Genomic DNA, 25,222 nt, shown 5'->3' on the forward strand with positions numbered 1-25,222 from the left:
AGCTAAGACACTATTTAAATTAGGAGCAAACTATCTTTTTTATTTCAAAGTATCACTTGCCACTTTTCGAGGTAACTAGTAATTGCAACCCGTAGCAAATCAGAACCATTACAACTTAGTTTACGAATTCCTAAAGGTAAACCAAACATCCTTTTTCAACATACTGCAGTGTGGTAGGTAGGAATTACTGTCCTGGAAAAACTGCTTTTCTTGTATTTCTTTTACACAGATCTTACTTGATTTGCAGAAGTATCTATTTCACTTACTTGCTATATACAAGTAAAAATTACATCCAGTCCTGAACTCTGGTTCATAACTGGTTTCTACCAGTAGAAGTAATACCTGTAAGTTGTACTGTTTAAAGTGCTTATTAATCACATCCCTTCATACAGCTGAAAACAAAGCAAGATACAGAATGCCAAAACTGTAAAGTTATTTCAGTGATAGACAAAAATTTCACAAACTTTATGTGCTAGATTAGGAAAACAGTCCCAGTGGCACATTAAGGTGGACTTAGTGCTCATTTCTATGAAGACTATTTGCATCACTTCTTATTAAAGATGTCCAGAAGATAAGAATTTGCAAAGCAACAACTTGTGGCTGTATTCCTGCTTTGCAATCACGAGGTTATGCCAGCAGAGCAGAGTCTCTTGAACCTTCCTCCCTGGACAGTTCAAAGCAGTCTGTTCATACAGCTGCTCACTCATTTTTTGCCGTCACCAGTTGGTCTGACACACACACACTGGTGGTACATATGAAAATATTTAACAGGGGGATAGAAAATACTGTTCCTGCAGAGTAAAGATCACACCAATCCCATCCTCCTCTGAAGAAGTGCACTTTGCTCTTGGCTGCTTAGGGCTTGATAACTGGCAAGCTCCAACGTGAAGGTTGCTGAGCCCGATGTTAGAGAACGCAGAACTGTTGAATAGCCCTGGACAAAATGGAGAACACACATCACTCAAGTTAGGATAAGGGGAAGGTAAATAGCACAGAAAACTGCTTAGACCACAGAAAGAGAGAAAAAGAGTGTCAGAAGTATACTGCACTCTACTAGTAAGTTAACTTTCCAATATTACTCTATAATATTTTTTTAAAACTGTTCTCTGTAAAATCTGTTTTTAGTATTTACTACTTCCCTGACTTACAGCTGAATACATGCTGGTTTAGCAATCTGAACTGGGCATAAAAAGCTATTCAATTTGTGGGCACTTCCTCCGACCTTCAATAATTAAAATACAATTTTTAAAATTCATTCTAAATTTACTTATCCATAACAAAAGGAAAATAAACTGAAGCCAAATATTTTAAAGCATATAAAAAAGATCAGTTTTACCATTGGTAAGGTGATCACATACCATCATTTCTGCTAGTGGAACAGCAGCAACCACCACTCTGTTATCTTGACGAGACTGGATTTCCTGGATATGACCTCTCCGCTGTGCAAGGTCAGCAAGGGCTGCACTGAGGTGATCTTCACTTACTGTGATTTCCAGGTTCATCAGGGGCTCCAGTATTTGGACACCAGCTTTTTTCAAAGCCTACATGGAAAGGAAGGAAGTTACGCTGGTGTCTTCTTATGGGTTTTTTAAAATAAAATTGACTTAAGTGCTTTATATCACTGAAGTTGACTCAAACTCTTTACTTGCAAAAGCTATAAATTCCCCAGCAAGGGCATTACACGGACATACAAAGAGGAACAATGACCAGATATTGATACACATATTTTCCCAGCAGTTGATCATGCTACTGTGTTTACAGCACTTACAGTTTCACTGTACCTTTTGCAAGCAGCGGGAGACACAGGCTGACACCATTGTGTGTGAGGTGTCCGGGTGCACTGTCAGTGATTGCACTGTCACATCTATATCCTGAACTGGGAATCCAAGCAGAGGTCCTGGGTAGGGCCACAGACAAGACATAAAAGGGGGAAAAAATTTAAAAAGGCTCATTTGTTTGTCAGACTACTAAGAAGCATGCAAAACTTTTTCAAAATTTACTTGAAGTTTTTAAATTTTCTCTTTGCTCTTTCCTTCCCTGCCTTCCTCCCAGGGGTGTGGCTACTGGTCACATTCCTCATTTTGAAGTTTTGTTTACCTAACTTTGCCAAAAGAGACAAAGGACTGCAGATTCATACTTTCTTTATCAAAAGCACAGATAATAATCAGAACCAGAAGCTCCTGAATATACTCATCCAGACAACCATTACCAAAAGGTTATCTTTATATACATTATATTATCTAAAACTGCTCTCTTCAACGAGACATCATTTGAAAAAGTAGGGAAAACTTTTGTTTAACCAGAAGCCAGAAAATTTTATTTATTTCCCTTTTGAACACAATATAATCACAGCAATGCCTGATACTAACACATACCCAAAACTCTAGGGGTAACTCAGTTCCATAAAGGATAAACATTTGTCCTAGGCAGATTACCTGCCTCCAACCCAGGACTCTCAACCAGAACAAACTGTATGAGATTCTATGTAGGGCCTGAACCACATCTGAGGAAAAAAATCACTTTTTTTTAAACAGAGAACGTGGCCAGGTATTTTTATTTTTTTAAAGCACTTAATGGCATCAATTTTAGGCTGGAGACAACACAGTTCTGAAGTTTCTTCAAGAAGCATAAAGAAAACACATATTTAAGAGATTCCACAGCCAAAGATGGGATATGCTTTCAAATTCCACAAAACAACATTGAAAAATCACTTCATACTGGTTCTTAAAGAGAAATTCTCCTTTGTTAATCCACTACCTATTGATCTTACTGTAAGGCATTTTTTTGCCCACAAGTTACTGAAGAATTCCTATTTTTAATCAAAAGTCAAGGACGCTTTTAGTCCTTCAGAAAACACAGACTTTGCAATTAGGTGAAGTTTTCTCCTGAAAACTCATGGATTTAACATATTTGAAAATCAAAAAAATGCATTAGTAACAGTCATAGAAGTGTAATACATGCTGGCCTATGAAATAATTTCTGCGTTTTCACTATGGTTCACATTATGTCATCAAGTAAATACCTTATCTCTTATACCAGATTAAAAGATAAAACAAAAGAACTCCAGGCTCAATGTTGAGTGACTGAGAAGACATCAACCTTAAAAGCAAACCAAAGGCATGCTGACTTCCATTCCTGGCAGAGAGAAAAAGGTGTTTGGCAATTTTTGTACTTGATGGCATTTTTTAATTTTTCTTTGTACTTTATATATATGTTAGTTGTAGGTATATACACTATCTTTTAGTTTTCAAGCTAAGTTAAAATTTTCAACCAAGCAGTTTTCCCTCTAGAAAACTGCCTCTTACAAAAATATTAGACCCATATAGCTGACATAGCTCTTCTTTTACCTTGAATGCATGAATTTGTGATTCCATTTTCTATAGCTCCTTGGAGCTCTTTGGGCAGTCCTTCACTGACATTCTCAGCATAGCTGATGATGGGTTTTGTTGTTGCTCCTTCTCCTGACCTGGGCCTCACCTCCACCTCTGCACTTACACAGTGTCGTTTATCACCCACTGTTTTGTCCAGTACATCTGCAGGGGGAGGGAAAAAAATAATACATACAATTCATCTGAAAGTTACTCATATACCATTTAAAGTAAATCAAGCCACACGACCAGAAACAGGATGTTCCTTCCATTCACTCATTTTACCTGTAGCTTGGGCAGCATTTAAGATGGTTTCTCTGTATGCTATTTGAAGAGGTCCCAAATAAGTCTCAATTCCATATTCACGTTTGATTCTGTCATGAATGATTTCTATGTGTAGTTCTCCCATGCCACAGAGGATAGTCTGGTGAGAAGATAATTAAGAGAGAAGTAGAAAAACATGCAAAATTCAGGTTTTAATACAAATTATTTAAGTAAGGACTTGTATGCTTCAAATTGTCTCTTAAAATGCTTTAATTCTAACAGCCATAATACTAAGGACCCTATAGCAGCACATTGTTTTAAGTCATCTGACATAAACTTATTTAAGTGAGAGGGTTGTTACCAGTACTGTGCTCACCATAAAAAAGATTATCTTACCTAACCTTAAAGACTATATAATTCAAACCTTTTTAAATTAACAACTGTCAAAAACATGCAGAGCATGGGATAACTTCCTCTGTTCTGTAAAACCCAAGTGCCCAAGACTCCATTTTTATTTCAAACACAGAACCTTGTACATCTATCATAGGAACATTCAGAGAGTCCTTTTTGTTAAAGAAAAGCTCAATATACAAATAAACTAACTAAAGTGTGGCCTTGATGTTCTAAAATAATGTTGTAACATGAGCAATAGAAGATTCATCTTACTTGTCCTGTGTCAGGATCTGGCTTCACTTTTAAACTTGGATCTTCACGCTGAAGGCAGCTCAATGCATTATCCAAGTCTGTACAGAAATATCAAACATTTTATCTGAAATTAATTCAGTAATTTGAAGATCAGAGTTAAGTGCCTAAAAATCACTTTCCTCAAAACAATCAAAAGGATCCTAGAGGAGAACAGATTTTGGCAGTCAGGTTCAATTACAATCAACCAGCAACTCTGGATTTTATCCTACAAATTAACTGTGCTACAGAGTGCTTGAATTTAATTATTATACATAGTATTTCCAGAGTGATATTTTGTGCTTCTATGAAGACAGACTGTCTTCAGAAATTATTCATGAAGTCTGTAAATAACTGCTAAGAAAAATGTCAACTGTTACATGATTTACTTGAGTATTTTAAGGTGAGTTTGACATGAAATGGTCAAAATGAAAATGTACATAGTCTTTTATACAGGGTTTTGGGGATTTTTCTGATTCCTCATTATCTAACTTCTGAGAAAAGCAGCAGAATGATGAACCAAGAGTCAACATTGAATTCATCATACCTTACACTGTTTGGGGGAAAAAGCAACAAAAGCAAACAAATAAATGCAAACAAAAACATCCAAACACCACAAAATCATGTTGTACCTTATAACACCTTACAACTCAGTGGCTCAGCCTGCAGACTTGCTGCTCTAAATTTGCTTTCCACCTTACTCCATTCTGTCACAGTACACTGGTACTTATCCCTCCTCCTCTTCATTCCCATACAAGCTCAGCTTTGTTGGAACAAAGATAGGGAATTTAAAGGGTATTTCCAAAAGAGTGAAATTATCAAGCCATCTGGTACAGGTAGTGTTGGGAAAGACACTAAGATTACATGACTACAAGGATGCAAGAATGAACCCTAATTAGACAGAGAGAAGTCTTAGAGTATAAAGACTTTATAGAGTAAAACTGTGAGTGGCAACTGAAAAAAAAAAATCCCACATTTCAAGGTTATTTTTACTTGGGACACTATTTACAGCCCACCACTGCAACTGCAGCAAAACTCATTCTGAGTGCCTCCATCCCTCTATTTCTAAATGAATAAATACTAGTTTTCTAGACACAAAAACTAGAAAAGCAGCAGTACCACTTCTGCTTGACACTGTAATAGCAAAGGATATGGACAATCATGATCTGAATATACCATCAGTATAAAAAAACACCATGAAGAGCCATACTAGATCACTGGCCATGAAGTTTGTGCCACTCACTCATCCAGCCAGGTGGCTGCACTGTACCTTGCTGTCTGGACATTGAAGGGGGTTCAATGGTACAGAAGAAGACAGGCTCAGGGATCTCAACACCTGCCAGCAGGAGACTGTCTGTGCCACTGACAGAAGTCTTCTTTCCCCCAGCATCCCTTCCAGCCCGGCGTGCTGCAGCGACAGCTGAAGCCTTTGATGACACTATGGTATCTCCAGTGGCACTCTGCACATCAACACAGGAAGTGATGTAAAAAGAAAAAAACAAAACCCCAAACTCAAAATGTATGCCAAAGCCAGCTGCATTTTAGAAAATTTGTGCAAATGAGATTCATGCAGCCTATTCAGACAGCAACAAATTATTAAACTAATAGAAGCAAGCATGAAACACATTTATTTGAACTTGAAACTGTTGCTTTTGGGTAACTGATTCATAACATTATTCCCCTTCCCCAAAGGAGGTCTCCTTGTGACATTACACTGTATTTTAAGAGCTACAGTATTAATACAAGCTCAAACCCTAATAAATACACCTGCAGCTTCCTTTCCAATCAGCACTGCAGTTTCCTGGTTAGTTACTGATATTTGTACACTGTGGTATTTAATTTTAGGAGGAAGTACATCTAAAAGTACTTCAAATAAAGCAAGTTTACATATGTCACCATAATCAAGAACACATCTGAGATACAGTATCATAGGAGTAGAAAGCACTTTAGTGAAACAAGCTCCTTTACAGTATCAGTATTTTTCATTACCTGTTTTAACCCAACAGTCAGGGCAATGTTGCCAGGCATTAGTGACGGTATTTCAATTTGCTGATCAGCAAAAGGCAGCAGCAGCCGGCTCATTCTCTCTCTGAAAATTAAATTCTCTGTTACTCAGAACTTTAACAGACATTCCAATGCTACACTGAACCACACCTCCTGTCCTACTCACGTGCAGCCTTTGTTAATATTATATACAGCTGACTGAGGTTTCAATGAACCTGAGTAAACACGAACAAAAACTAGTGGTCCACGACATTTATCATGAAGAACTTTGAAGGCCAGGGCACACAGGTCATCCTTGTACCACTGTCTGCAAAATAAGAAGCACAACAAAAAGCATATTTGTAGGATTAATCCACTCATACTCACATATACCTAAATTTTTACTCATTTAAGAGGTGATACGTTTCTTATAGCAATGTTAATGGAGGCAGATTTTCAAAAAACATAATTTGTACTGAAAAATAATAATCTAAGCATTTCCAGCTCCAATAGGACACATAAGATGTTATGTAATTCAGACAATACTGAAGAGGATTCCTAGATCACATTTTTGTAAAATGAGAATGTCCTCAGATTAAAAAAAGACTTAAAGACTCTAAAGTGCAAGTCTGACAACTGGAGATAAATTCCATCCATCCAATTCCAGTAGAACTGGCCACAGCAGGTTCAGTACTCAAGTGTATTTTTTTGTTCACAGATCTCTACTATTATTTAATACCAAAAGAGAGTAAAAATTTTGAAAGAATATGAATGTTTTGTTAATATATTTCATTTTCCCTACTCATTCTTCCTTCTTTTCTCCTGAATCTCCTTTTCTCCCTGTACTTACAGGAACTCGTGTGAGCGCTCATTGGGGGCAGGCAAGTACAGAGTGATGGCATCCAGCAATGGCTGCACCCCTTTGTTCTTGAGGGCACTGCCACAGAGCACAGGGACAGCCTTCTGAGCCAGAGTGATTCTGCGGATAGCAGACTGCAACTGCAAAAAAATAATCATTTCCTGTTACAGTTAACTACAAGTTAGCCTTAAGTTGCGCTCCAGCTATCAGACACTGGACAACATCACTCATCCAAACCCCTTTTGCTGCTTTTAACAAGCTCCAAACCATAAACCCAAACATTTAGCTGCTAAAACAGAAGATACTGGTTTTAAGATTTCTAAACATTTCACACAGACCTGCTGCTGTTTTTGTTGTAACAGTCCTTTTAATTTAGTATATTGTAACTCACTGCTTTCAACATGCAGCTTCTAAAGATCCAACCATTTCAAAGTAGCTGAGGTGTTGTTTTTGTTAGTGAGAATCAGCAGCTCAGTCACAAACTGCATTAAGTCTACCTCAAAGTTCCATTCTTTTTTCCCTAAATTCTTTTGCAGCACTCTAACTTTCAAAAAAAAAAAAAAAAAAGAAAACCCTGCCTTCCTGAATAAATGTACCTAACTTCTGAAATTATGCCCAACATGCCTAAGAATCATAGCACATCTTTATAAAATTCCTAACTCTGAATATATTCTAAATTCACACTACTGTTAATTTACTACATAAGATGGTATGATCTCTTTTTCATTGAAAAATCTGCAAAATCATAATTTGCATGTATCAAAGGAAGAATAACCCAAACCCTTGCAATAAGGGCTAGTAAACACTTGTAAATGTAAAAAATACCTTGTCAGCTGGTATTAAGTCAAAATTTTCATCATTTTCTCCTAGAACCAGTTCAGCAAATTCATCATCCAGATCTGCAACCTTCAATAGAATAGTTATTTATTATTTGGCATACAGCAGTTTCACAGAAAAGTTACATATCTTCTTAGGATATATAGCTAAACAGAGCAGGAACAAACCCTTTAAAGATATCCGCAACTATAAACTCAAATCATATAAAAATTCATTATGGAAAAGAAGGCTTCAAGAAAGGATGGAAAAAACGACAAACTCTTATAAAGCTGCTGTCAAGCAAAACACCAGTGGGAGAGAGAAAGCTTTTATTTTTTCCTGAAACAGAAAAAACCCTCCAGCCATACAGTGAAAGTCATGAGGGGTTTAACTGATGTACTTCAGTCCTGCAAACACAGGGAAGTCTGAAGTAAGCAGCAAAGCAACCTTTGCAAGCCAACAGATACTGAGCTGGAAAAGACAGACAAGGGCATTTTGGCCTTCTTCATGTCAAGGGTTTATAGGTCCAAGAGCATGTCTCTGTTTTCAATTTGTACCAGTACAAATTTTCAAATTGTTAGCTTGACATATAACTTAACTCCTTAAACGTCTCTCATACATCCTTGTGCTGTCACAGCCTCAGGACACCCAACCACAGGAAAGAATTTTGCCCCCTCTATTGGCTACAACACCAATTGGCCAAATTCTGAAATAAACCCTTGATAAGCAATTAGAATTCTTATCAAGTTAAGAGTTAAAACGTGAGAGAGAAAAGGAAATAGTTCATTTTATTAACTGAAAGTGAAGTGTACAAAAGGGCCAGAATTCAAAATGCTGCATTTTACAGGGTTTCTGATAAGGAATATTAACAGCATAGAAAGCATTTTGAAAAATATTTTACAAACACAAGGTTATCTCAATTATCACACTACTGGCCCACCCCCTTCCTCCTTCAGGAAGTGCCCAGAAAAAAAAAGGGGAAAAAACTAACACTGTTCTTACAAACCTTTCTATCTGACAATATATTTCTTAAGATAAAAGGCTGGGTATTAACACTGCCACTTAAAACCTACTAAGTTTGAAAACCAGATTGTGTATATGTTCTACTGAACTCAGATCTCTCCAATTTCAAAGGAAATGGAAAGCCAGCATCATCTGTTTATGCACTTGCACAATGTTATTCACAGCTGTGTGGAAGGCAGCCCTTCCAACAAAAAAGGTCAGTTTATGATTGGATTGAGCTGCTTCTAACACAGCTTTAGTGTGTTTTGACCAGGCTGCAACATCCCATCCAGCTCCTAGCTGTCACTTCAGAAGAGTATGGATCTCTCTTGAAACCCTGCAGGTTTCAATCACATCTGTCAGGTTCTGTGTGAATGTACCAGATATATTTTGGCATCTAAGGCAGTACAAAACCTGTCTGGTTTTAGCTTCCCCAGCACAAAAGAGACTGACAAATTGTAGGAACTCCATTGGAAAACCACTAATGGGGCTGGAGGCCCAGAGAGATGGGTTTGTCTGGCTTGGAGAGGCTACAGCAGGATGCAAACACTGTCTCTTACTATTTGAAATAGCGGTAGTGGCCCTGCTTCAGGGAAAACAGAACCAGATTCTCCTCAGAGGTACACAAGGAAAGCACCAGCTTGTGCTTGGCTGTCCCAGGTTGTGACATTGTAAAATCCCATTGAACATAAAGAAATGATGATCCAGCACTGGGACAGGTGCCTACAGAGAATCATTATCCTTTGACTTGAAAACTCAACTGAGCAAGACTGAACAAGTTGACCTAAAGCTGAAGTCAGCCCTACTTTCAGCAGATCACTTAACCAGACACCTCCAGAGGTCCCTTTCAGACTATTTTTCCTACTGCTCTGAGTAATGGTTTTAAATATATTAAGTATTTACTTTAGAACTTTACTTGTTCTATTAAGGTATTTCTTGCATCCTGGACTTCTTGGAACAGGTTTGGATCATCAGTCTCCAGCAGCAGCTTTCGCTCAAAGTTTTTTCCATCATCCAAATCAGAAGTAGGTTTCCACATTATTTTCTCCTTAGTCACAACATCAACCAGTCCTCTGAAGGTCTTGGCTTCCCCAATGGGCAACTGCAAATAGAACAGAAACTTCAGACAGCTGCAAAAAATTAACAAAGCAGTCCCATTCAAAAGAAAGGGAACAAGCATTTAATTTCTAAGCTTACCTGTAATAGTAAAGGTTTTGTCTTCAACTTTTGTTTGATGCTCTCAACAGCATATGCAAAACTACAGAAGAAGAACAGATATAAGTTACACAAAACTTTATGATATCAGTAAAATAGGCTCACCATTCCCTATTTACTGCAAAAAATTAGTCCTATAATTACACAAAAACATGCATCTGCATAACCAAAGGACTATATAGTCAGTATTGACATTAATTGGGTTGTTCTTGATGTTTCAAGTTTTAGCTTCCATGTTTTTCAGATTCTGTGCTGCCCAGGGGTGCAGTTCTGAGCCTCACATTAAGTGCTGGTCAGCTCTTTTCATAGAGTAGGGAGACAAAACAAATCCTTTTCCTGCTGAAGACCAATGACAACTTTCAGGCAAAAGCATAAACAAGGGTGGACTGAAGGGAAGAACAAGAAGGATGGGACCTCACAATCTGAAGCTGTAATTGGACAACATTCAAATGGATCAAAATATATAGAAGTGTAAGACCTCATGACCAGGTCGTTCATTTTGTGACCATTCTCAGTCCACCTTGGGTGCAGCCCTGGTCAGGCTCTTGTCCTGCCCAAGGTGTATCCTGAAGGCCTTTCAATAAATATCTACTTTATTCTCTACTTCTGTCCAGTCTCTGTTTCAGGTCAGCCTTCCCAAGGCATCACCCTATGCTTAACTGGAAAATGCTAGACATTCTCTTACAAGCTTTTTATTTAAATAACTGCCTAAATACCTTGCCTTGCTTTTGTCCATCTTGTTTAAAAAGCAAATCCGTGGTATCTGGTATTTGTCTGCTTGTCTCCAGACTGTCAGAGTTTGTGCCTAGAACAAAAGACAAAATGTAAATATTAGTGTCAACAGCTGAATTATATTCCCCCCACCACCACTGAAGGTCTGAGTTCAGAGTAGAAGGGAACTGTGACAATTGTACTGTGACAATCCCATATCCAGCATTGCAGATGAACTCCACAAACAGCTTTGTCTTATCTTGTCTCTCATCTGTTGTCATTCCCTTTCCTGCACTAAGAGTATGCAGGCATCGTGGCAAGGGAATGTGAAAAGAAACTAAGCATTATGGGGGGCATATATAGGGAAAACAACACTAAAAACTACTGTGGTTTTAACAGTAATTTGTGCACTGCTGAGCCATTTATCATATGTATTTTTATTCAAAAATTAAAGCAGGTATATAGAAAAATCAGTTCAGATTCAGTAATAGTCTCTTACCACTACATGGAATAATGCAAGAATTTGCTACAGAGTTTTAGAAAAAAACAAGCAGATCTAATTGTTTTGTTGTTGAGGGTGGAGGCTATTATTCAGTTCAGGTTCATATTTAATGGCATCTAATTTTTTCCAGTAGCAAGTCAAATAATGTGACTTACAGTGATTTAAGAGCTCTCTCATTCCTCATCCAGGAAAAAGGTAGGTCCCATGCAAGAGGGATTTCACATATAACTTTTCTACAGGATTGAACTACTGAAACATCTCATGCTATAAAAAGTCCAACTCTAGCTTTCTTCCACCTTTTCTGCACTCTGTTAAAAAGGCCTCTGGGGAGGGAGAAAACCTGCCTGAAAACTACCTGTTTTCTACATGGAACCTGAAAATGAGAAATTGACAGATATTCATTTCATTCCACTTGTGGAGCTAGTCAGAAGCATTCACCTCAATCAACGTTTGTAAAAGACAGCAACAAAACAACAAAACCAGCCCAAACTTATAATGGTAATCCCTCTTATTTGCTGCTTATTGCCATGAAAATTCCTGTGCACTACAGGATTTAAATGCTCAACTTCCTGAAGCTGAAATTTGATAAAATATGAAGGTAATACAGAGAAAAATTTCTGTACATTATTTCAGCCCAATTTAAGTCACCAGACATGGTGGGAAAACAACCAAGAGTGACTGGAGGTAAGATCAGAGAAAACTGGGAAGGCACATTCACCCTCTAACAGAATTTGTAACTGTGGAAATTACAGGGTAAAATGCAGTTGCTACTCCCCAGATGGGATGTGGTCAGCATGCCTGACTTCCCACACACAATACAGGCTGAAGGGGACTAAATGGAGGCTGGAGCAGAGTGGAGACACTGTGTCCAGGCTCTGCTGAAATCCTTGCATGAGGGGAACTCAGGGACACCTTGCAGCTGATAAGCCACATAGCAGCTGTCAACCAAGGGAGAAAAAATAAAGATTTCTTGCTGTTGAACCAGGAACCGTGGCAAGATCACAGACATACATCTGTATCTTAAAGGTGACCTCAGATGTAACACTGATAATACCCACACACAAGGGACAACCACTCTCCACTGAACATGATGCATGACTACAGTCACTCAAGCTCCACCCAAACACAAAAATAGTATAAAACTAAATTAAAAATGGGGAGAAGTTAGATACTTCTGGGATCAGACAACAGGCTGAACTTGTCTTCATTCCCACAGCGACATCTATTGGGTAAGAACTGTACTCCATCCATGCTGAACGATGACATCAAGCTAACTCTGGTTAGGTATTAGGGCTGGTTTGCATATGGCTTTAAGGACATTTTTGCAGCCAGGTGCTATCTTCAAACCTTAACTTGTCACAGTTTTCAGTTACATTAATGAGGAGTGCTATTCCATAAACTGTTAAGTCTGAGTCCTTCAAGAGTGCTAACAGTTGCTGGCAGCAGGTAACAAACATACTGGACTGTGTGTCCCTGGATCCTTCCTGAGGCCAATAGAACAATTAAGGATCCCTCAGGAGGGCATCCTTCTGTTTGACACTGAACAAGGTAGTTGAACTGATGCCTTAAGTTTTAGTTTTCATGTTTGCAGATTCTGTGCTGCCTAGGCGTGTAGTTCTGAGCTTCATATTAAGTGTCAGTAAACTCTCTTCACAGAGTAGGGAGACAAAACAAATCCTTTTCTTGCTGAAGACCAAGGACAACTTTCAGGCCCAAAAGCACAAACAGCAGTCGGCTGAAGGGAGGAACAAGAAGGATGAGATCTCACAATCTGAAGCTGTAACTGGACAATTAAACCCCAATATGCAAATGGACCAAAACTTATAAAAGTGCAAGATCTCGTGAGCGGGGGGGTATTTTTTTGTGACTATTCTTGGTCCACCCAAGCACAGCCTTGGTTGGGCTCCTGTCCTGCCCAGGGTGGATCCTGGAGGCCTTTCAATAAATCCCTACTTTATTCTCCAGTTCTGTCCAGTCTCTGTTTCAGGTCAGCCTTCCAGGCAGCACAACCACACTCTGATCCCATGGACTGTTCAGTGAAGGGTCCCTGGGTCCCCATAATGAGACACTGACAGACTGAATTGGGCACAAGGGTCTCATCGTTCCTGGGCAACTGACAGACTACTCAAGCACAAAGGGTTTCAGAAAATTTCTCCCTTTTCCCATGACAGACTGTGCACACACACACAAAAAAAAATCTAACAGTTGATTTTTACCTCAACACCAGCTGATGCATCAAATACTGCTACTGCCCCATCCAGGACTCTCAAACAACGCTCAACCTCCACTGTAAAGTCCACATGGCCTAAAAAACAATCTTCCTTTTAGATCATCATGATTCAAACAGGCAACATCAATGGGTCATTACATATTTAAACAATTTATTTTTCTTTCAAGTAATGTCAAAACAAGTTTTCTTTACTTGCAGGGAAATACACCTATCAGTCTTTAAAATAAGCAACATCATTATAAAGCAATCCTAGAACTGAGAACAATTTAATGTGCAAACATGTGAGCTCACTTTATATAAGCTAGATTTGGAATCAGCAAACAATTATCTAAAGCTGAAAAGAGCTTATTATAGGCACTTTTACTAACCGATTAAATTTTGCACTGTATTTAAGACAAAGACACTCAGTGACACTCCACCTCACCCTCTCTCCCTTAATAATATGAGTACAACTGCAGAGCAGTACCTGGGGTGTCAATCAGATTGATTCTGTAGTCCTTCCAGTCAAATGTGACAGCAGCAGACTGGATGGTGATACCACGTTCTCGCTCTTGGGCCATAAAATCTGTCACTGTGTCTCCATCATCAACATCTGCAAACAGAAAGCAGGACTGGGCAGGTGATCAATTCAAAATCTGAAACTGTCTTTGAATACAGATGTCAAGAGAGAGCTGGAAATAGTCCCTTTTACATATATATATATATATATATGTAAAAACTATGAAAATTAACCTTTGTAAAAACATTATAATGCCAGGTAATTCACCCAGGCTGCCTTTCCTAGGAGTAAATGCCTTGCAATGAAAGCACAAGTGAAAGACAAGCAATTCCAACAACCTTTTTGTTGTTCTTAATCCTATTAACAACATGAGCATCTTAAAAACTAAACAAAGTCCAAAATCATGAACAAACTACAGCTTAAAAAAACGTGGCTGCACTCGCTGTGTGGAATGTCACTGACATTTTGGAATTTGGTCATCAAAAGGTAATCAAGTCAAAAGTAAAGCACAAACAAACCACCAAGTAAGAGGTTGGGTTTTGCTTACTTTCTAATAATAAGAGAAGCAGTTCACATTTTTAAATTAACAGGATCCCATGTTCCACTGCTTCACAAGCCTAACATCCTCTATCAGTCATATACAGTAGAGAACAGGGTAAAAAACTTAAAAAGGTCAAAAAGAAACACAAACAGAGGCTGCTGTGACATTTCAGTCTTGAAGAATTCTATTAAACTTGGTGTAGCAAGGGAATTCTTCCTGTGCCATGTGTTTCAAAAGAAATGGATACCTTTTCCTACTCTGGTTTCTTCACAGGTCAAAAGAAGAACTCAACAAACTGTTTTACCAGAATGACCAATGAATAACCAGTAAAATAAGCAGATTCTCTCATTAAATGTTAAACAAAGATAATGTGCTGAAAGTAAAAGAAAAAAATCAATTAAAAAGGTACGTCCTATGATAACTATGATAACTGAAAGCAAAACTGCCTTAGTACACAAAGGAACAAGCATTAAAATTCAATTAAACTGCAACACAGCTTTGGAACAACCGCCTCCTACATGAGGTATTCCACCAGCATCTATACTGCAGGTAATTATACACTATTAAATTTCTCAAACCTACTGAAATACAAGAAGTATTTCTAACCTCCAAGTGTTCTTATATATCCAGAATAATAGAGCATTCTCTCTGTGGTTGTAGTTTTGCCTGCATCGATGTGGGCCATGATGCCAATGTTTCGGATTCTGCATAAAGTGAAAACACTGTGGTTAGAGCAGTAATTTTTTAATCCTGTGATAATTCTCATTTGCATAAATAGCTAATATTCCCTAAGAATAGCACACCAGATTGGTAGCATTGTTCCTTTGCAGTATATCCGACACAGTGTGCATTCTCACACTGAAGAATGTCAGTATTTAACGTGGCAGTGCTCCCATGGACACAAAAAATAGTTCCCAGGACATCTTTCCCCCTTCCTCAGCTCCCAGCAACACCCTGGATTTGGAGCTTCCCTGACAGCCTGGGTTTGGTTATGGCAGTGCAAGCTGTGCCACCAGCAAGCAATCTGCACTGAAGGGTAAAGGTAAGCAAGTATTAACTTTATATTAAACCTGCACACGAGACAGGTATGGCAACAAACAATTATTTCTTTACCACACAAACTGCTCTGACTGAAGTTACATCCCAACAACAAACCAGCTTGATGTACCTGGATATATGAGGATTAATGACAGAATGCAGAGACTTGACATCTCCTGGAAACAAACAAAACAAAACAACTTTTCAGACAGAACCCAATGTGGAAATATATTTAAGAAAACTTCTAAAAATCTTTTTTATAAAAAAAAAAAAGATTCAGAGCCACAAGTCATGACAATCTGTAATCTCTATCACCTCAGATTTAAAGACATGCACCTAATTTTAAAAATCCTCTCTCCACCTCAAAAAAAGGAGAAACACTTGAAAAAACAGCTGTCATTTAGAAACAACAGGAAAAAGCCAACACAGGAAAGCATCATCATCTTATTCTGCAGAAGGATACCTCAGCTCAAGACAGTGTAATGCTGACACTCATCTGAAACGGTGATTAGATAATAAATTTGAAAAGTTGTTTCTCCTTTAAGCCTTAAAGCTATACAGCATAATCCTCAGGGATAAAAGGCAAGCTGACCTGTGTTGAAAAAATACTGGGAAGTTTTAAATGCTGTTTTCTTGAAAGATATATTCTTTCTCACATAGTTTAACTGGAAAATAACTTTTCATGGTAATTTTTTATGAAACTAACCCGAATTCAGTTATTCAAGCTAATAAAATTGTGTTTCAGGAACACACATAGTACTTGAGTTCATCTTTGATAAGCCACACAATTCAACAATATTTAAGCCAACACTCCTTCACCTCCCACAGATCATCTGTCTCCTCAGAGATGCTTTAAAGCAGCATCTTACCCTTAATGAGGGGCTCCAGCACTTCACAACTGACCTGACTTCTCAAAACATGTACCTTTGCTTATTATTGTTTCCTAAAGGCCTGTGGATATTGTGAATCTACTGAGAAAAGAGCAGCAACACAACTCTCCAGGCCTTGAGCTGTTTAACTGCTGCATTTATGTTTCATGCACTAAATTCTATAAAGAATGGCCAAAAGAATACAAAAGAAAACTTCAGAGAGTATAAAGACATAGAAAGTATTTTTTATTCTTACTCACTTTTAAATTAATGTTTACTACAAAGAAAACCACACAAACTTATACCTGGTGGAGAACTGTAGTTTCTCAGGCTGCAGTTTCCCTGTGTCACACTCATGATCCTCATTTTTGTATTTCTCAAATACAAGTACTTGAAAGAAAAAAAAAGAATTACATAGAATGTTTATTGTTACAACCAGTTACTTCATACATTTTATAACCAGCTTGTTTTTGGCAGTTTTGTACAAAAATAAACTGAAGAAAACCCCAAATCTACAGGAACAGATGTTGTTGTCAGGTATTTATATACGGTCAAAACACCAACTATTTAAATGCAGATGCCTGAAAATGATGCCCACACTGGGGTTTGAACCAAATTTGATCCCAATAATATTTGGAATATTCAGTAAAAAATTTATGGCAGCATCAAAATCTTTTTCAATAGCCAGAAATTTTTAAATACATCTAATTGTCTGTGTAAATAATAATTTAACAATGACGAGAGCTAAGCAGTCAAAAAATTTACACAAAAATTACAAATTCAATTCCCATTTCTGAAGTCCTATTCCAACATGAAAGGATGCATTGTCCAGGGGCCAACTGTTAAAGACAAAAAAACCCAAACAAAAACCACCACCCCAATTAAAAGTTTACTCAGACTAACCCAAGTGTTTCCCTTGCTCACAGAGGAAGTACCAAAACTGGGGGAAATCTTACCTTATTGCAAAAACTTGATGACTTCAGTGTATTCACTGAAAACTTCCCCATAATTCTCAACATTCTGGCTCCTGTCTCTAAAGCTGTTCCCTGGCAAGATAAGCAAACATTGTAAAAAATGTTTATGACAGGAAACAGGCTAACTACGTTCCACTGACATAACTCAATCAAAAAACTTTGTTCTTTTTGATGGGAAATCAGGTTAATAATTTTCAGGCCGTGGCTTTGCAAGTTAAAACAGCGTCAGATCTGTAATAAGGATGTTATTAAGCGTTAATGATGCCGCATAAATGCACGCCCACAAACACTAAATACATTTCTCAAGGAAATACTAAAACAGAATAATGAAAATCAGAGTTTACACTCACTCTCAGATAAGCTCCAGAGCGTCGACTACTGGTGAGCAAAATACAAACAGCTTTTCTAGTCTTGAAGGAAGGACTGCAGGGCAAAATACCTATTTAGAGCAAAAACAACAGAAAATATTAAGTACTATGACCTTTTAAGGATAACCAAAAAAACCCGCTGCAACAAAAAGCCAAAGTGCAGGAGCGCCAAAAGCACTCCTGGGTGGTTATTTGAAGGGACGTCGCTGTCCAGCTCCCGAGAGTTTATGCTTCGTTTCACAAGGAGGAGAAGCGGCCCAGCACCCGCTCACCTCCCCTCCCTCATCCTGCGGCCGCGTTCCCTCAAGGTGCCGGCGGAGCGGGACCCTCAGGCCGCCCGTGACGAGTCCCCAGGCCGAGCCCAGCCGAGCACCGCCAGGGGCCGATCCCCGGCGGCCGATCCCGCGTTCCGAAGCCCCAGCGCGTTTCTGTCCCGGTTCATTCACCCCCCGCCGCCCACACGGAGCCCCGGCCCGGCCCCGCTCCTCAGCGCGGCCGCCGGAAGGTAACCTGCTTCTCCCTCCCCTCGCTCTCGCGTTCCGCTCTCCCGTCACAGCCTGACAGAAAAAACAGCGAAAAGCTCCACTTTGGCCTCTCCCGATCCATTTCTCCCCCTCTATCTGGCCTCGCCAAGCCCAGTGCGAAGCCCTCGGGGGGCGCGGAACGCCGTCTCTCCGCCAGGAGGAACCAAAGCGGCGCTGGGGAGAGTTTCCAGCCGGGGCCGTTTCGCGGGAGGTCTTTCCTTTCCACCGCGGAGGAGGCCGCGGGGCTGCCGCCATGGTGGGAGCCGGGAGTGCGGGATGGGGGGCCGGGACACGGGACAGGGGGCTGGAGCGGCGGGATGGGGAGCTGGGGACACGGGACGGGGGGCTGGAGCGGCGGGATAGGGAGCCGGGGACACGGGACGGGGGACTGGGGCTGTGGGACAGGGAGCCGGAAATGCGGGATAGGGAGCCGGGAACGCGGGGCCGGGGACACGGGGCCCTGGGATAGGGAGCCGGCAACACGGGGCTGGAGCGGCGGGATAGGGACCTAGGGACACGGGGCCGGGACGGCGTGACAGGGAGCCGGGGACACGGGACGAGGGGCTGGAGCGGCGGGGCAGGGAGCCGGGAATGCGGGGCCGGGGCTGTGGGATGGGGAGCCGGGAAGACGGGACAGGGGGCTGGGGCTGTGGGACAGGGAGATGGGGACACGGGACTGGGGCTGTGGGATATGGAGCCGGGAATACGGGACACGGGCTAGAGGGGCGGGACAGGGAGCCGGGAATGCAGGATGCGGAGCCGGGGACACGGGACATGGGGCCGAGGCTGTGGGATAGGGAGCCGGGGACACGGGACGGGGGGCTGGGAATGCAGGATAAGGAGCCAGGGACACGGAACATGGGGCTGAGGGTGTGAGACAGAGAGCCGGGAATGCGGGACATGGGGCTGGAGCTGCGGGACGCAAACGGCGGAGCAGGGACGGGGAGGGGAGGCCGCGGGAGGCCGGGCGGGCCCCGCCGTGAGGAAAGCGCCGTCCCGGCCCCGGCCCAGCCCGCTGACCTCGCTGTCTTTCCCGCCCGCAGCCGCAGAACGAGCACATCGAGCTCCACCGCAAGCGCTATGGCTACCGGCTGGACTACCACGAGAAGCGCAGGAAGAAGGAGGGCCGGGAGGCCCACGAGCGGTCCCGCAAGGCCAAGAAGATGATCGGGCTGAAGGCCAAGCTCTACCATAAGCAGCGGCATGCCGAGAAGATACAGATGAAAAAGACGTGAGTGCCCGCTTGTAGGATGAGCTGGGATGGTGATATTGTTACCAAGAGCTCACTGTTGCGTGGGTCACATGTTATGGTTTTAAAATAGCGATCAGGCTGCAGAAGGAAATTGCTTTGCTGCAGCAAACACATTTCAGAGTCTCTTTCTTTCAAAAGAATGTTAACAATTCTACTGCTAGAAATAGTCCCTGAGAAAAGTGTTGGTGAGCAGTAACCATGACCAAAATAATCGTGAAAAAAAAAGGGTGAATGCATTTCCATGGAGCTTTTATATCAGCTCCTGTGTTAGTGTAGTAAGAGGCAGCACATATCTTTTTTAATGATTAATAGAAAATACACAGTGGCATATGCAGTATTTGAGCAGAAGGTAAGGCCTGTCTTCAAGGACAAACAGCAGTGTCAAGCATAGAAAAATAAAATAATTGTAATGTAAGTTTTAGCTGTTATCCAGAACTTGAAATCAAAGCTGTAAATGATGCCTGAAAACTAGGCAGGAAAACAGTACTCCATAGTATAAGGGCTATAGAGAATGCATTTTTTATTTGACACTAGGAGTGGGGGGAATAGCTCCACCACAAACTCACTTGTCTGTTCTTTGCACAGTACAAGCTTTTACACTTTTTTGACCTAATGTGGACATTATACTTGCCTGTTACCTTCATATTGCAAGATATTTCCTAATTGCATGGTTATGTAAGCCCTTGTAGCACATGTGTCATTTCTGCACTGGGTGGTTGTCAGCCTCCTGGTGGTTGTTTTTGGATGAAGTCTCAAAAGTCTTCCTGAGGCTTGAACTTTTCACTCCTGCTGCCTGCACATGTCTGCTCAAATAACCAGTGGTTAGCTTGTTGCAGTTGGCTTGCCCTGCTAAATTTGCTGATTTCTAAAATATGCTTCATTCACGTGTCCTGTTACAAAGTAACCACTTCTTTCTGCATAGATCCACCTTTTTTTTGTATAGCTCAAGCATTATTTTGTTGCCTAGGCATCATTAATAGTCTCATTAAGTGCTAATGGACTTCACACCTGTCCACCATGTTGTTTTTGCTGTTTTCAAAGTGTAAATAGCTGTTTTGCTTTGCTACTTTTAAAGATAATGGGTTTATTAACCCATTATTAGTTTGTTGGTCGTTCCCCACCCCCCCCACACCCCTCCAGTAAACAATCTCAAAATTAACAAAACTTGGCTCCTTTTACAACCACACATTTTTCACACGTGTAAGCATTGCCATCAAATCTCAGAAGAGGAGTAGAACGTTCTTTTTTATCAGCAGAGAGGAAGGCTGCTATCTCTCAAAGTGGTTGGCTCTTTGCTTTAGGTCACTCAGAAATTCCTTAAAGAAGTGCACGTCTTTCTTGTGTTCATGTCCTTATAGGAAGTCACAAAATTAAGTGAAGTTCGTAGTTTACCCTGAAAATAGTTTAGTACTGTTCCTTAAGTACAAATACGTAATACTTCACAAATAGCTTTTAAATAAAAATTTGAGCAGGCACAGGCTAAGTTAAGACGATAGATCTAGAAATAAGCCTTTATTTCTTGTGCTGTTAATATTGATGTTCATTCTTTGCAGCATTAAAATGCATGAGAAGAGAAATACAAAGCAGAAGAGTGATGAGAAAACACCCAAAGGAGCTGTACCAGCATATCTGCTGGACAGAGAGGGCCAGTCCCGGGCCAAGGTCCTCTCTAACATGATCAAACAAAAAAGAAAAGAAAAAGCTGTAAGTAAATGTATCAAAGTTCAGAGACCTAAAATTACGTGTAACAGTGACCATTTTGTATTATTGATGCTCAGGTTACCTAACAGCCTTGAAGCAAAGACTAACAAAAACATGAAACCTTGAGTAACTGAACAGTTTAGGACAATGGGAGCATATGCAGTATCTTGCTTTGTGGAACTTCTGAGTGCTAATTAAAATAAGTGGATAGGAGTGGCATAACAACTATGGTCTAGCCCTGTGCTTTACAGAAATTTGATTTTATGCTTTGGTTTTTCCCCTTTCTTTTAACTGTGTGACATGTAATAATATTGACCTTCTTTTTTGTTTTATCCTCCTTCTAGGGGAAGTGGGAGGTTCCTGTGCCAAAGGTTCGTGCACAAGGAGAAACAGAAGTTTTGAAGGTGATTCGTACAGGAAAGAGGAAGAAGAAGGCATGGAAGAGGATGGTTACAAAAGTTTGTTTTGTTGGAGATGGCTTTACCAGGAAGCCTCCTAAGTACGAGCGATTCATTCGACCAATGGTAATGTTTTAAAGCCTTAAAGAACATTTAAGTAATAATTCTTTTGATTTACTGCTTTGGTTTTTGCACTCACTACCAGTTTGATGGTCTTACGCAGCCTTGGCAAGATTTTTTTGATACAGAATAGTGTATGGTACATAATTGTAAAGTACCTTCTATGAAGTGCATGTCACTACATAAAAAGTGCTATAGGAGATGAGTATTTCATATTTTGCCATACTTTCTTCATGGAACAGAAATTGTCCAAGGTAACAAGTATTATTGTTGGGTTACTACTAAAAATTGACATCCTGAAAACATACATGGAAAGCTTTATCTTGTCATTAATCAGGTTTTAAAATAAGTCTGGCAATCTATAATAGGCAGATGACATTCTGTATTCTAGGTTGTTTGATTCTTCCCAGTCTCTCTAAACATATAAAGATGGGGACATAATTTTTAAAGTGTTTAACTAGATCAGTTGTGAGAGCTTAAAGCAAATATTAACTCTTTCTAACACTCTTTATGCAACAGGGCTTACGTTTCAAGAAGGCACATGTGACACACCCTGAACTTAAAGCTACTTTTTGCCTACCTATCCTTGGCGTAAAGAAGAATCCATCATCTCCTTTGTATACACAGCTGGGAGTAATTACTAAGGGTACCATCATTGAGGTGAACGTGAGTGAGCTTGGCCTTGTGACACAGGGGGGCAAAGTTATCTGGGGTAAGTAAGTTTAACTAGTTATACTGCAAAACTACTTTGTAAAGTTCTTGGTTTGCATTGCATCATGTATTGTTAAGACCTCATTCTCTGGTCATAACTGATCCATTGTTAAAAGTTAGGTTTGGGCTGTAGCAGAAGCAGCTAATAGGAACTCTAAAAATACAAGCTTTAAGTGTTAATCTTAGGCTTTCCATTCACACCTCCAAAATCAAATTGGATGAAGTTCAGAACAAAGACTCAACTTGCTTGCCTGTCCATCATATTGAGCAATGCCACAAGCCTGTAGCCATGTGAACCGTGAACAATTGAATTATATTTGCAGTGGAAGCTCTGTGTAGGAGCCTCATCAACAGATTCTGCACCTGAGATGATGCAGCCATGGCTGTGCGTGTGGACTGGGGAACAACAGGCTGGAAAACAGTGCCATGGAAAAGGACCTGGGGGTCCTGGTCAATGACAAGTTGAACATGAGCCAGCAGTGCCCTGGCAGCCAGGAGGGCCACCCCTGTCCTGGGGACATCAAGGACAGCATCAGCTGGGCAAGGGAGGGGATTGTCCTGCTCTGCTCTGGGGCAGCCTCACCTCCAGTGCTGGGCGCAGCTCTGGGGGCCACAATGAAAGAGAAATATAAAACTACTGGGGAGTGCCCAGGGGAGAGTCATGAGGATGGTGAAGGATGTGGAAGGGAACCCTTATGAGGAGCAGCTGAGGTCACTTGGTGTGTTCAGCCTGGAGGAGACTGAGGGCAGAGCTCACTCTGGTCTTCAGCCTCCTCCTGAGGGGAAGCAGAGGGGCAGGTCCTGATCTCTTGACTCTCATGACCAGTGACAGGAGTGGAGGTGACAGCACAAAGCTGGGTCAGGGAAGGTTTAGGTTGGATATCAGGAAAAAGGTTCTTCACCTAGGGCTGGTTGGACACTGGAAGAGGCTCCCCAGGGCAGTGGTCACAGCAGCAGTAGCCTGACAGAGTTCAAGAGGCATTTGAACAATGGTTTCAACACGTGGTGTGACTCTTGGGAGTGTTCTGTGCAGGGCCAGGAGTTGGACTCAATGATCCTCATGGATCCCTTCCAACTCAGCATATTCTGTGATTCTGTGGTCTTCATAGGATCAGACTGACTTCATTTAACAGAGCAGTTCACTTGGACAGTAGGAAACCTAAGGGGTTTTTTTAATCCTCTCAGAACCCTGAATGATCCATTTATAAAAAAGAGCTTGACTATAATGTTTTAAGAACATAAGTTTACATCTCAGAAGGTAGATTAAGATTTCAAAATGCATTTGAGTCTCTGTACTTTAGAGACTTGTTGATTAAATTTGCAAACATAGAAAGATCTAATCTGTATGAACTACCTCTAGGTTTTGTACATGTGTAATTTATGTAATTTCCTTTTCTCTCTAGGGAAATATGCCCAAGTAACCAACAATCCAGAAAATGATGGCTGTATCAATGCACTTCTACTTGTTTAAATTGGATACCAAACATTGGAGGTGGACACCTACAAAGTAACTGGACTTTACCCAAATTAAGAAAAACTTTGGAACCTTCAGCCATTCCAGAACAGAGACCCCACAAGCCAAGGAGGAACTTCAGCCAGAAACAACTGCTCACATTTTTGTATTTATGTTTTCTCAGCTGAACATTGTCCAAATAAAGAAATTTAATTTTTATGCTTTGCCCGTGGGGTATGGATTTGATCTAAACCTTCTTGGTGTTTTTACATTAGCAGTTTCCTTGCTTAGGTATGTTGTACCTAATTCATGTCACATTCCCATAGGGGAAATTTCCCATATGGGAAATACAGCCATTGTCTCACACGATGTCCTGCTGTAATTAACTAAAGGTACAGAAGACCATGCTAATTTCTGTTCAAATTTTGGGAAAGCAGGAGGGCTGTGAGGCTGTAGCTGGAATGTTACTGCAGACTGACATTAGAAATTAAGCACCAGGTTTGATACTTAGACCTGCAGAATCATGGATTTGGGAAAACATAAGCAGCAATGGGGGGGTGTGTTACAAATGGGTGTTTGAGATGGCATAAAAAATCACTGGCAAGGGCACCAGAAAGAAACAGATTTAATACTAAGCAACAGCACAACAAAGTTCATTGGAAAGATTCACTCTACTTCTATGAGACAGTTAAGGCACACTAAGGAAGAAGCAACACAACAAACCAAAAAAATAAAATCCAGTAAAGCAAAACAGAAATTATTTGTGTGTGTGTTCAGTTGTGTGTGACAAAAGGATAGAAAGGGCAAGGATAAGAAGGAAAACAGCCTAAAATCCCAGCCAGCACTCAAACTTACCATGCCTAACTTACACCTTAAACTTTACTGATAACTTACAACTTAACAATTTAATAGAGGAATAACACTTAACAGTACTTAACCTAACTTATAACTTCACAACTTAGCAGAAAAAAAAACCCATGACAACATTTAACTTTTAAACACCTAAAAAGCAGCATTTCTCCCAGATTTGCTGTAGCATATGAATGCATGCATGCACACACAATCAGTGGAGGGTACCTGTGAAACATTCCCCTCAAAAGCAGTGAAATGCTCATCCCAGATGCTTTTGCATGTCCTCAGCAG

The 25,222-nt window shown here is 40.5% G+C and overlaps 2 protein-coding genes across 3 annotated transcripts; one reads left to right on the forward strand and one right to left on the reverse strand.

The window, feature by feature from the left end:
- Positions 1-6: 6 nt before the first annotated feature.
- On the reverse strand, positions 7-18,518 carry GFM2 (GTP dependent ribosome recycling factor mitochondrial 2). Of its 2 annotated transcripts, none has more exons than XM_083884156.1 (22): positions 18,483-18,518; positions 17,903-17,991; positions 17,535-17,624; positions 16,884-16,968; positions 15,840-15,885; positions 15,278-15,375; positions 14,098-14,223; positions 13,618-13,706; positions 10,905-10,993; positions 10,171-10,231; positions 9,890-10,075; positions 7,981-8,061; positions 7,147-7,295; positions 6,484-6,624; positions 6,303-6,402; positions 5,584-5,773; positions 4,299-4,375; positions 3,654-3,792; positions 3,348-3,533; positions 1,782-1,897; positions 1,359-1,541; positions 7-934 (listed from the first exon to the last, which is right to left on the reverse strand). In XM_083884156.1, exons 3-22 carry the CDS (start codon positions 17,595-17,597, stop codon positions 806-808), a joined length of 2,334 nt encoding a protein of 777 aa, XP_083740282.1. In that variant the 5' UTR covers positions 17,598-17,624; positions 17,903-17,991; positions 18,483-18,518; the 3' UTR covers positions 7-805. The 2 variants fall into 2 exon arrangements, with proteins under 2 accessions (XP_083740282.1, XP_083740281.1); XM_083884155.1 differs by lacking the exon at positions 18,483-18,518 and adding an exon at positions 18,193-18,294.
- Positions 18,519-18,578: 60 nt separating this feature from the next.
- NSA2 (NSA2 ribosome biogenesis factor) lies at positions 18,579-24,298 on the forward strand. Its single transcript, XM_083884140.1, has 6 exons — positions 18,579-18,700; positions 19,488-19,675; positions 21,250-21,400; positions 21,742-21,921; positions 22,435-22,627; positions 24,030-24,298. Exons 1-6 carry the CDS (start codon positions 18,698-18,700, stop codon positions 24,095-24,097), a joined length of 783 nt encoding a protein of 260 aa, XP_083740266.1. The 5' UTR covers positions 18,579-18,697; the 3' UTR covers positions 24,098-24,298.
- Positions 24,299-25,222: the final 924 nt, after the last annotated feature.

Source organism: Zosterops lateralis (assembly GCF_965231275.1).
Source record: "Zosterops lateralis genome assembly, chromosome: Z".
NCBI classification, from domain to species: Eukaryota; Metazoa; Chordata; class Aves; order Passeriformes; family Zosteropidae; genus Zosterops; species Zosterops lateralis.

Excerpts from the sequence above, each read along its gene's own strand:
- GFM2 (XM_083884156.1), bottom strand. The coding sequence starts at position 17,597 with ATGTTGAGAATTATGGGGAAGTTTTCAGTGAATACACTGAAGTCATCA. Across the intron at positions 10,232-10,904 it reads ATGGACAAAAGCAAGGCAAG|TTTTGCATATGCTGTTGAGA; the intron begins GTATTTAGGCAG and ends CTTCTTCTGTAG. Across the intron at positions 10,076-10,170 it reads CAAAACCTTTACTATTACAG|TTGCCCATTGGGGAAGCCAA; the intron begins GTAAGCTTAGAA and ends TTCTATTTGCAG.
- NSA2 (XM_083884140.1), top strand. Across the intron at positions 19,676-21,249 it reads AAGATACAGATGAAAAAGAC|CATTAAAATGCATGAGAAGA; the intron begins GTGAGTGCCCGC and ends CATTCTTTGCAG. Across the intron at positions 22,628-24,029 it reads GGGGGGCAAAGTTATCTGGG|GGAAATATGCCCAAGTAACC; the intron begins GTAAGTAAGTTT and ends TTTTCTCTCTAG.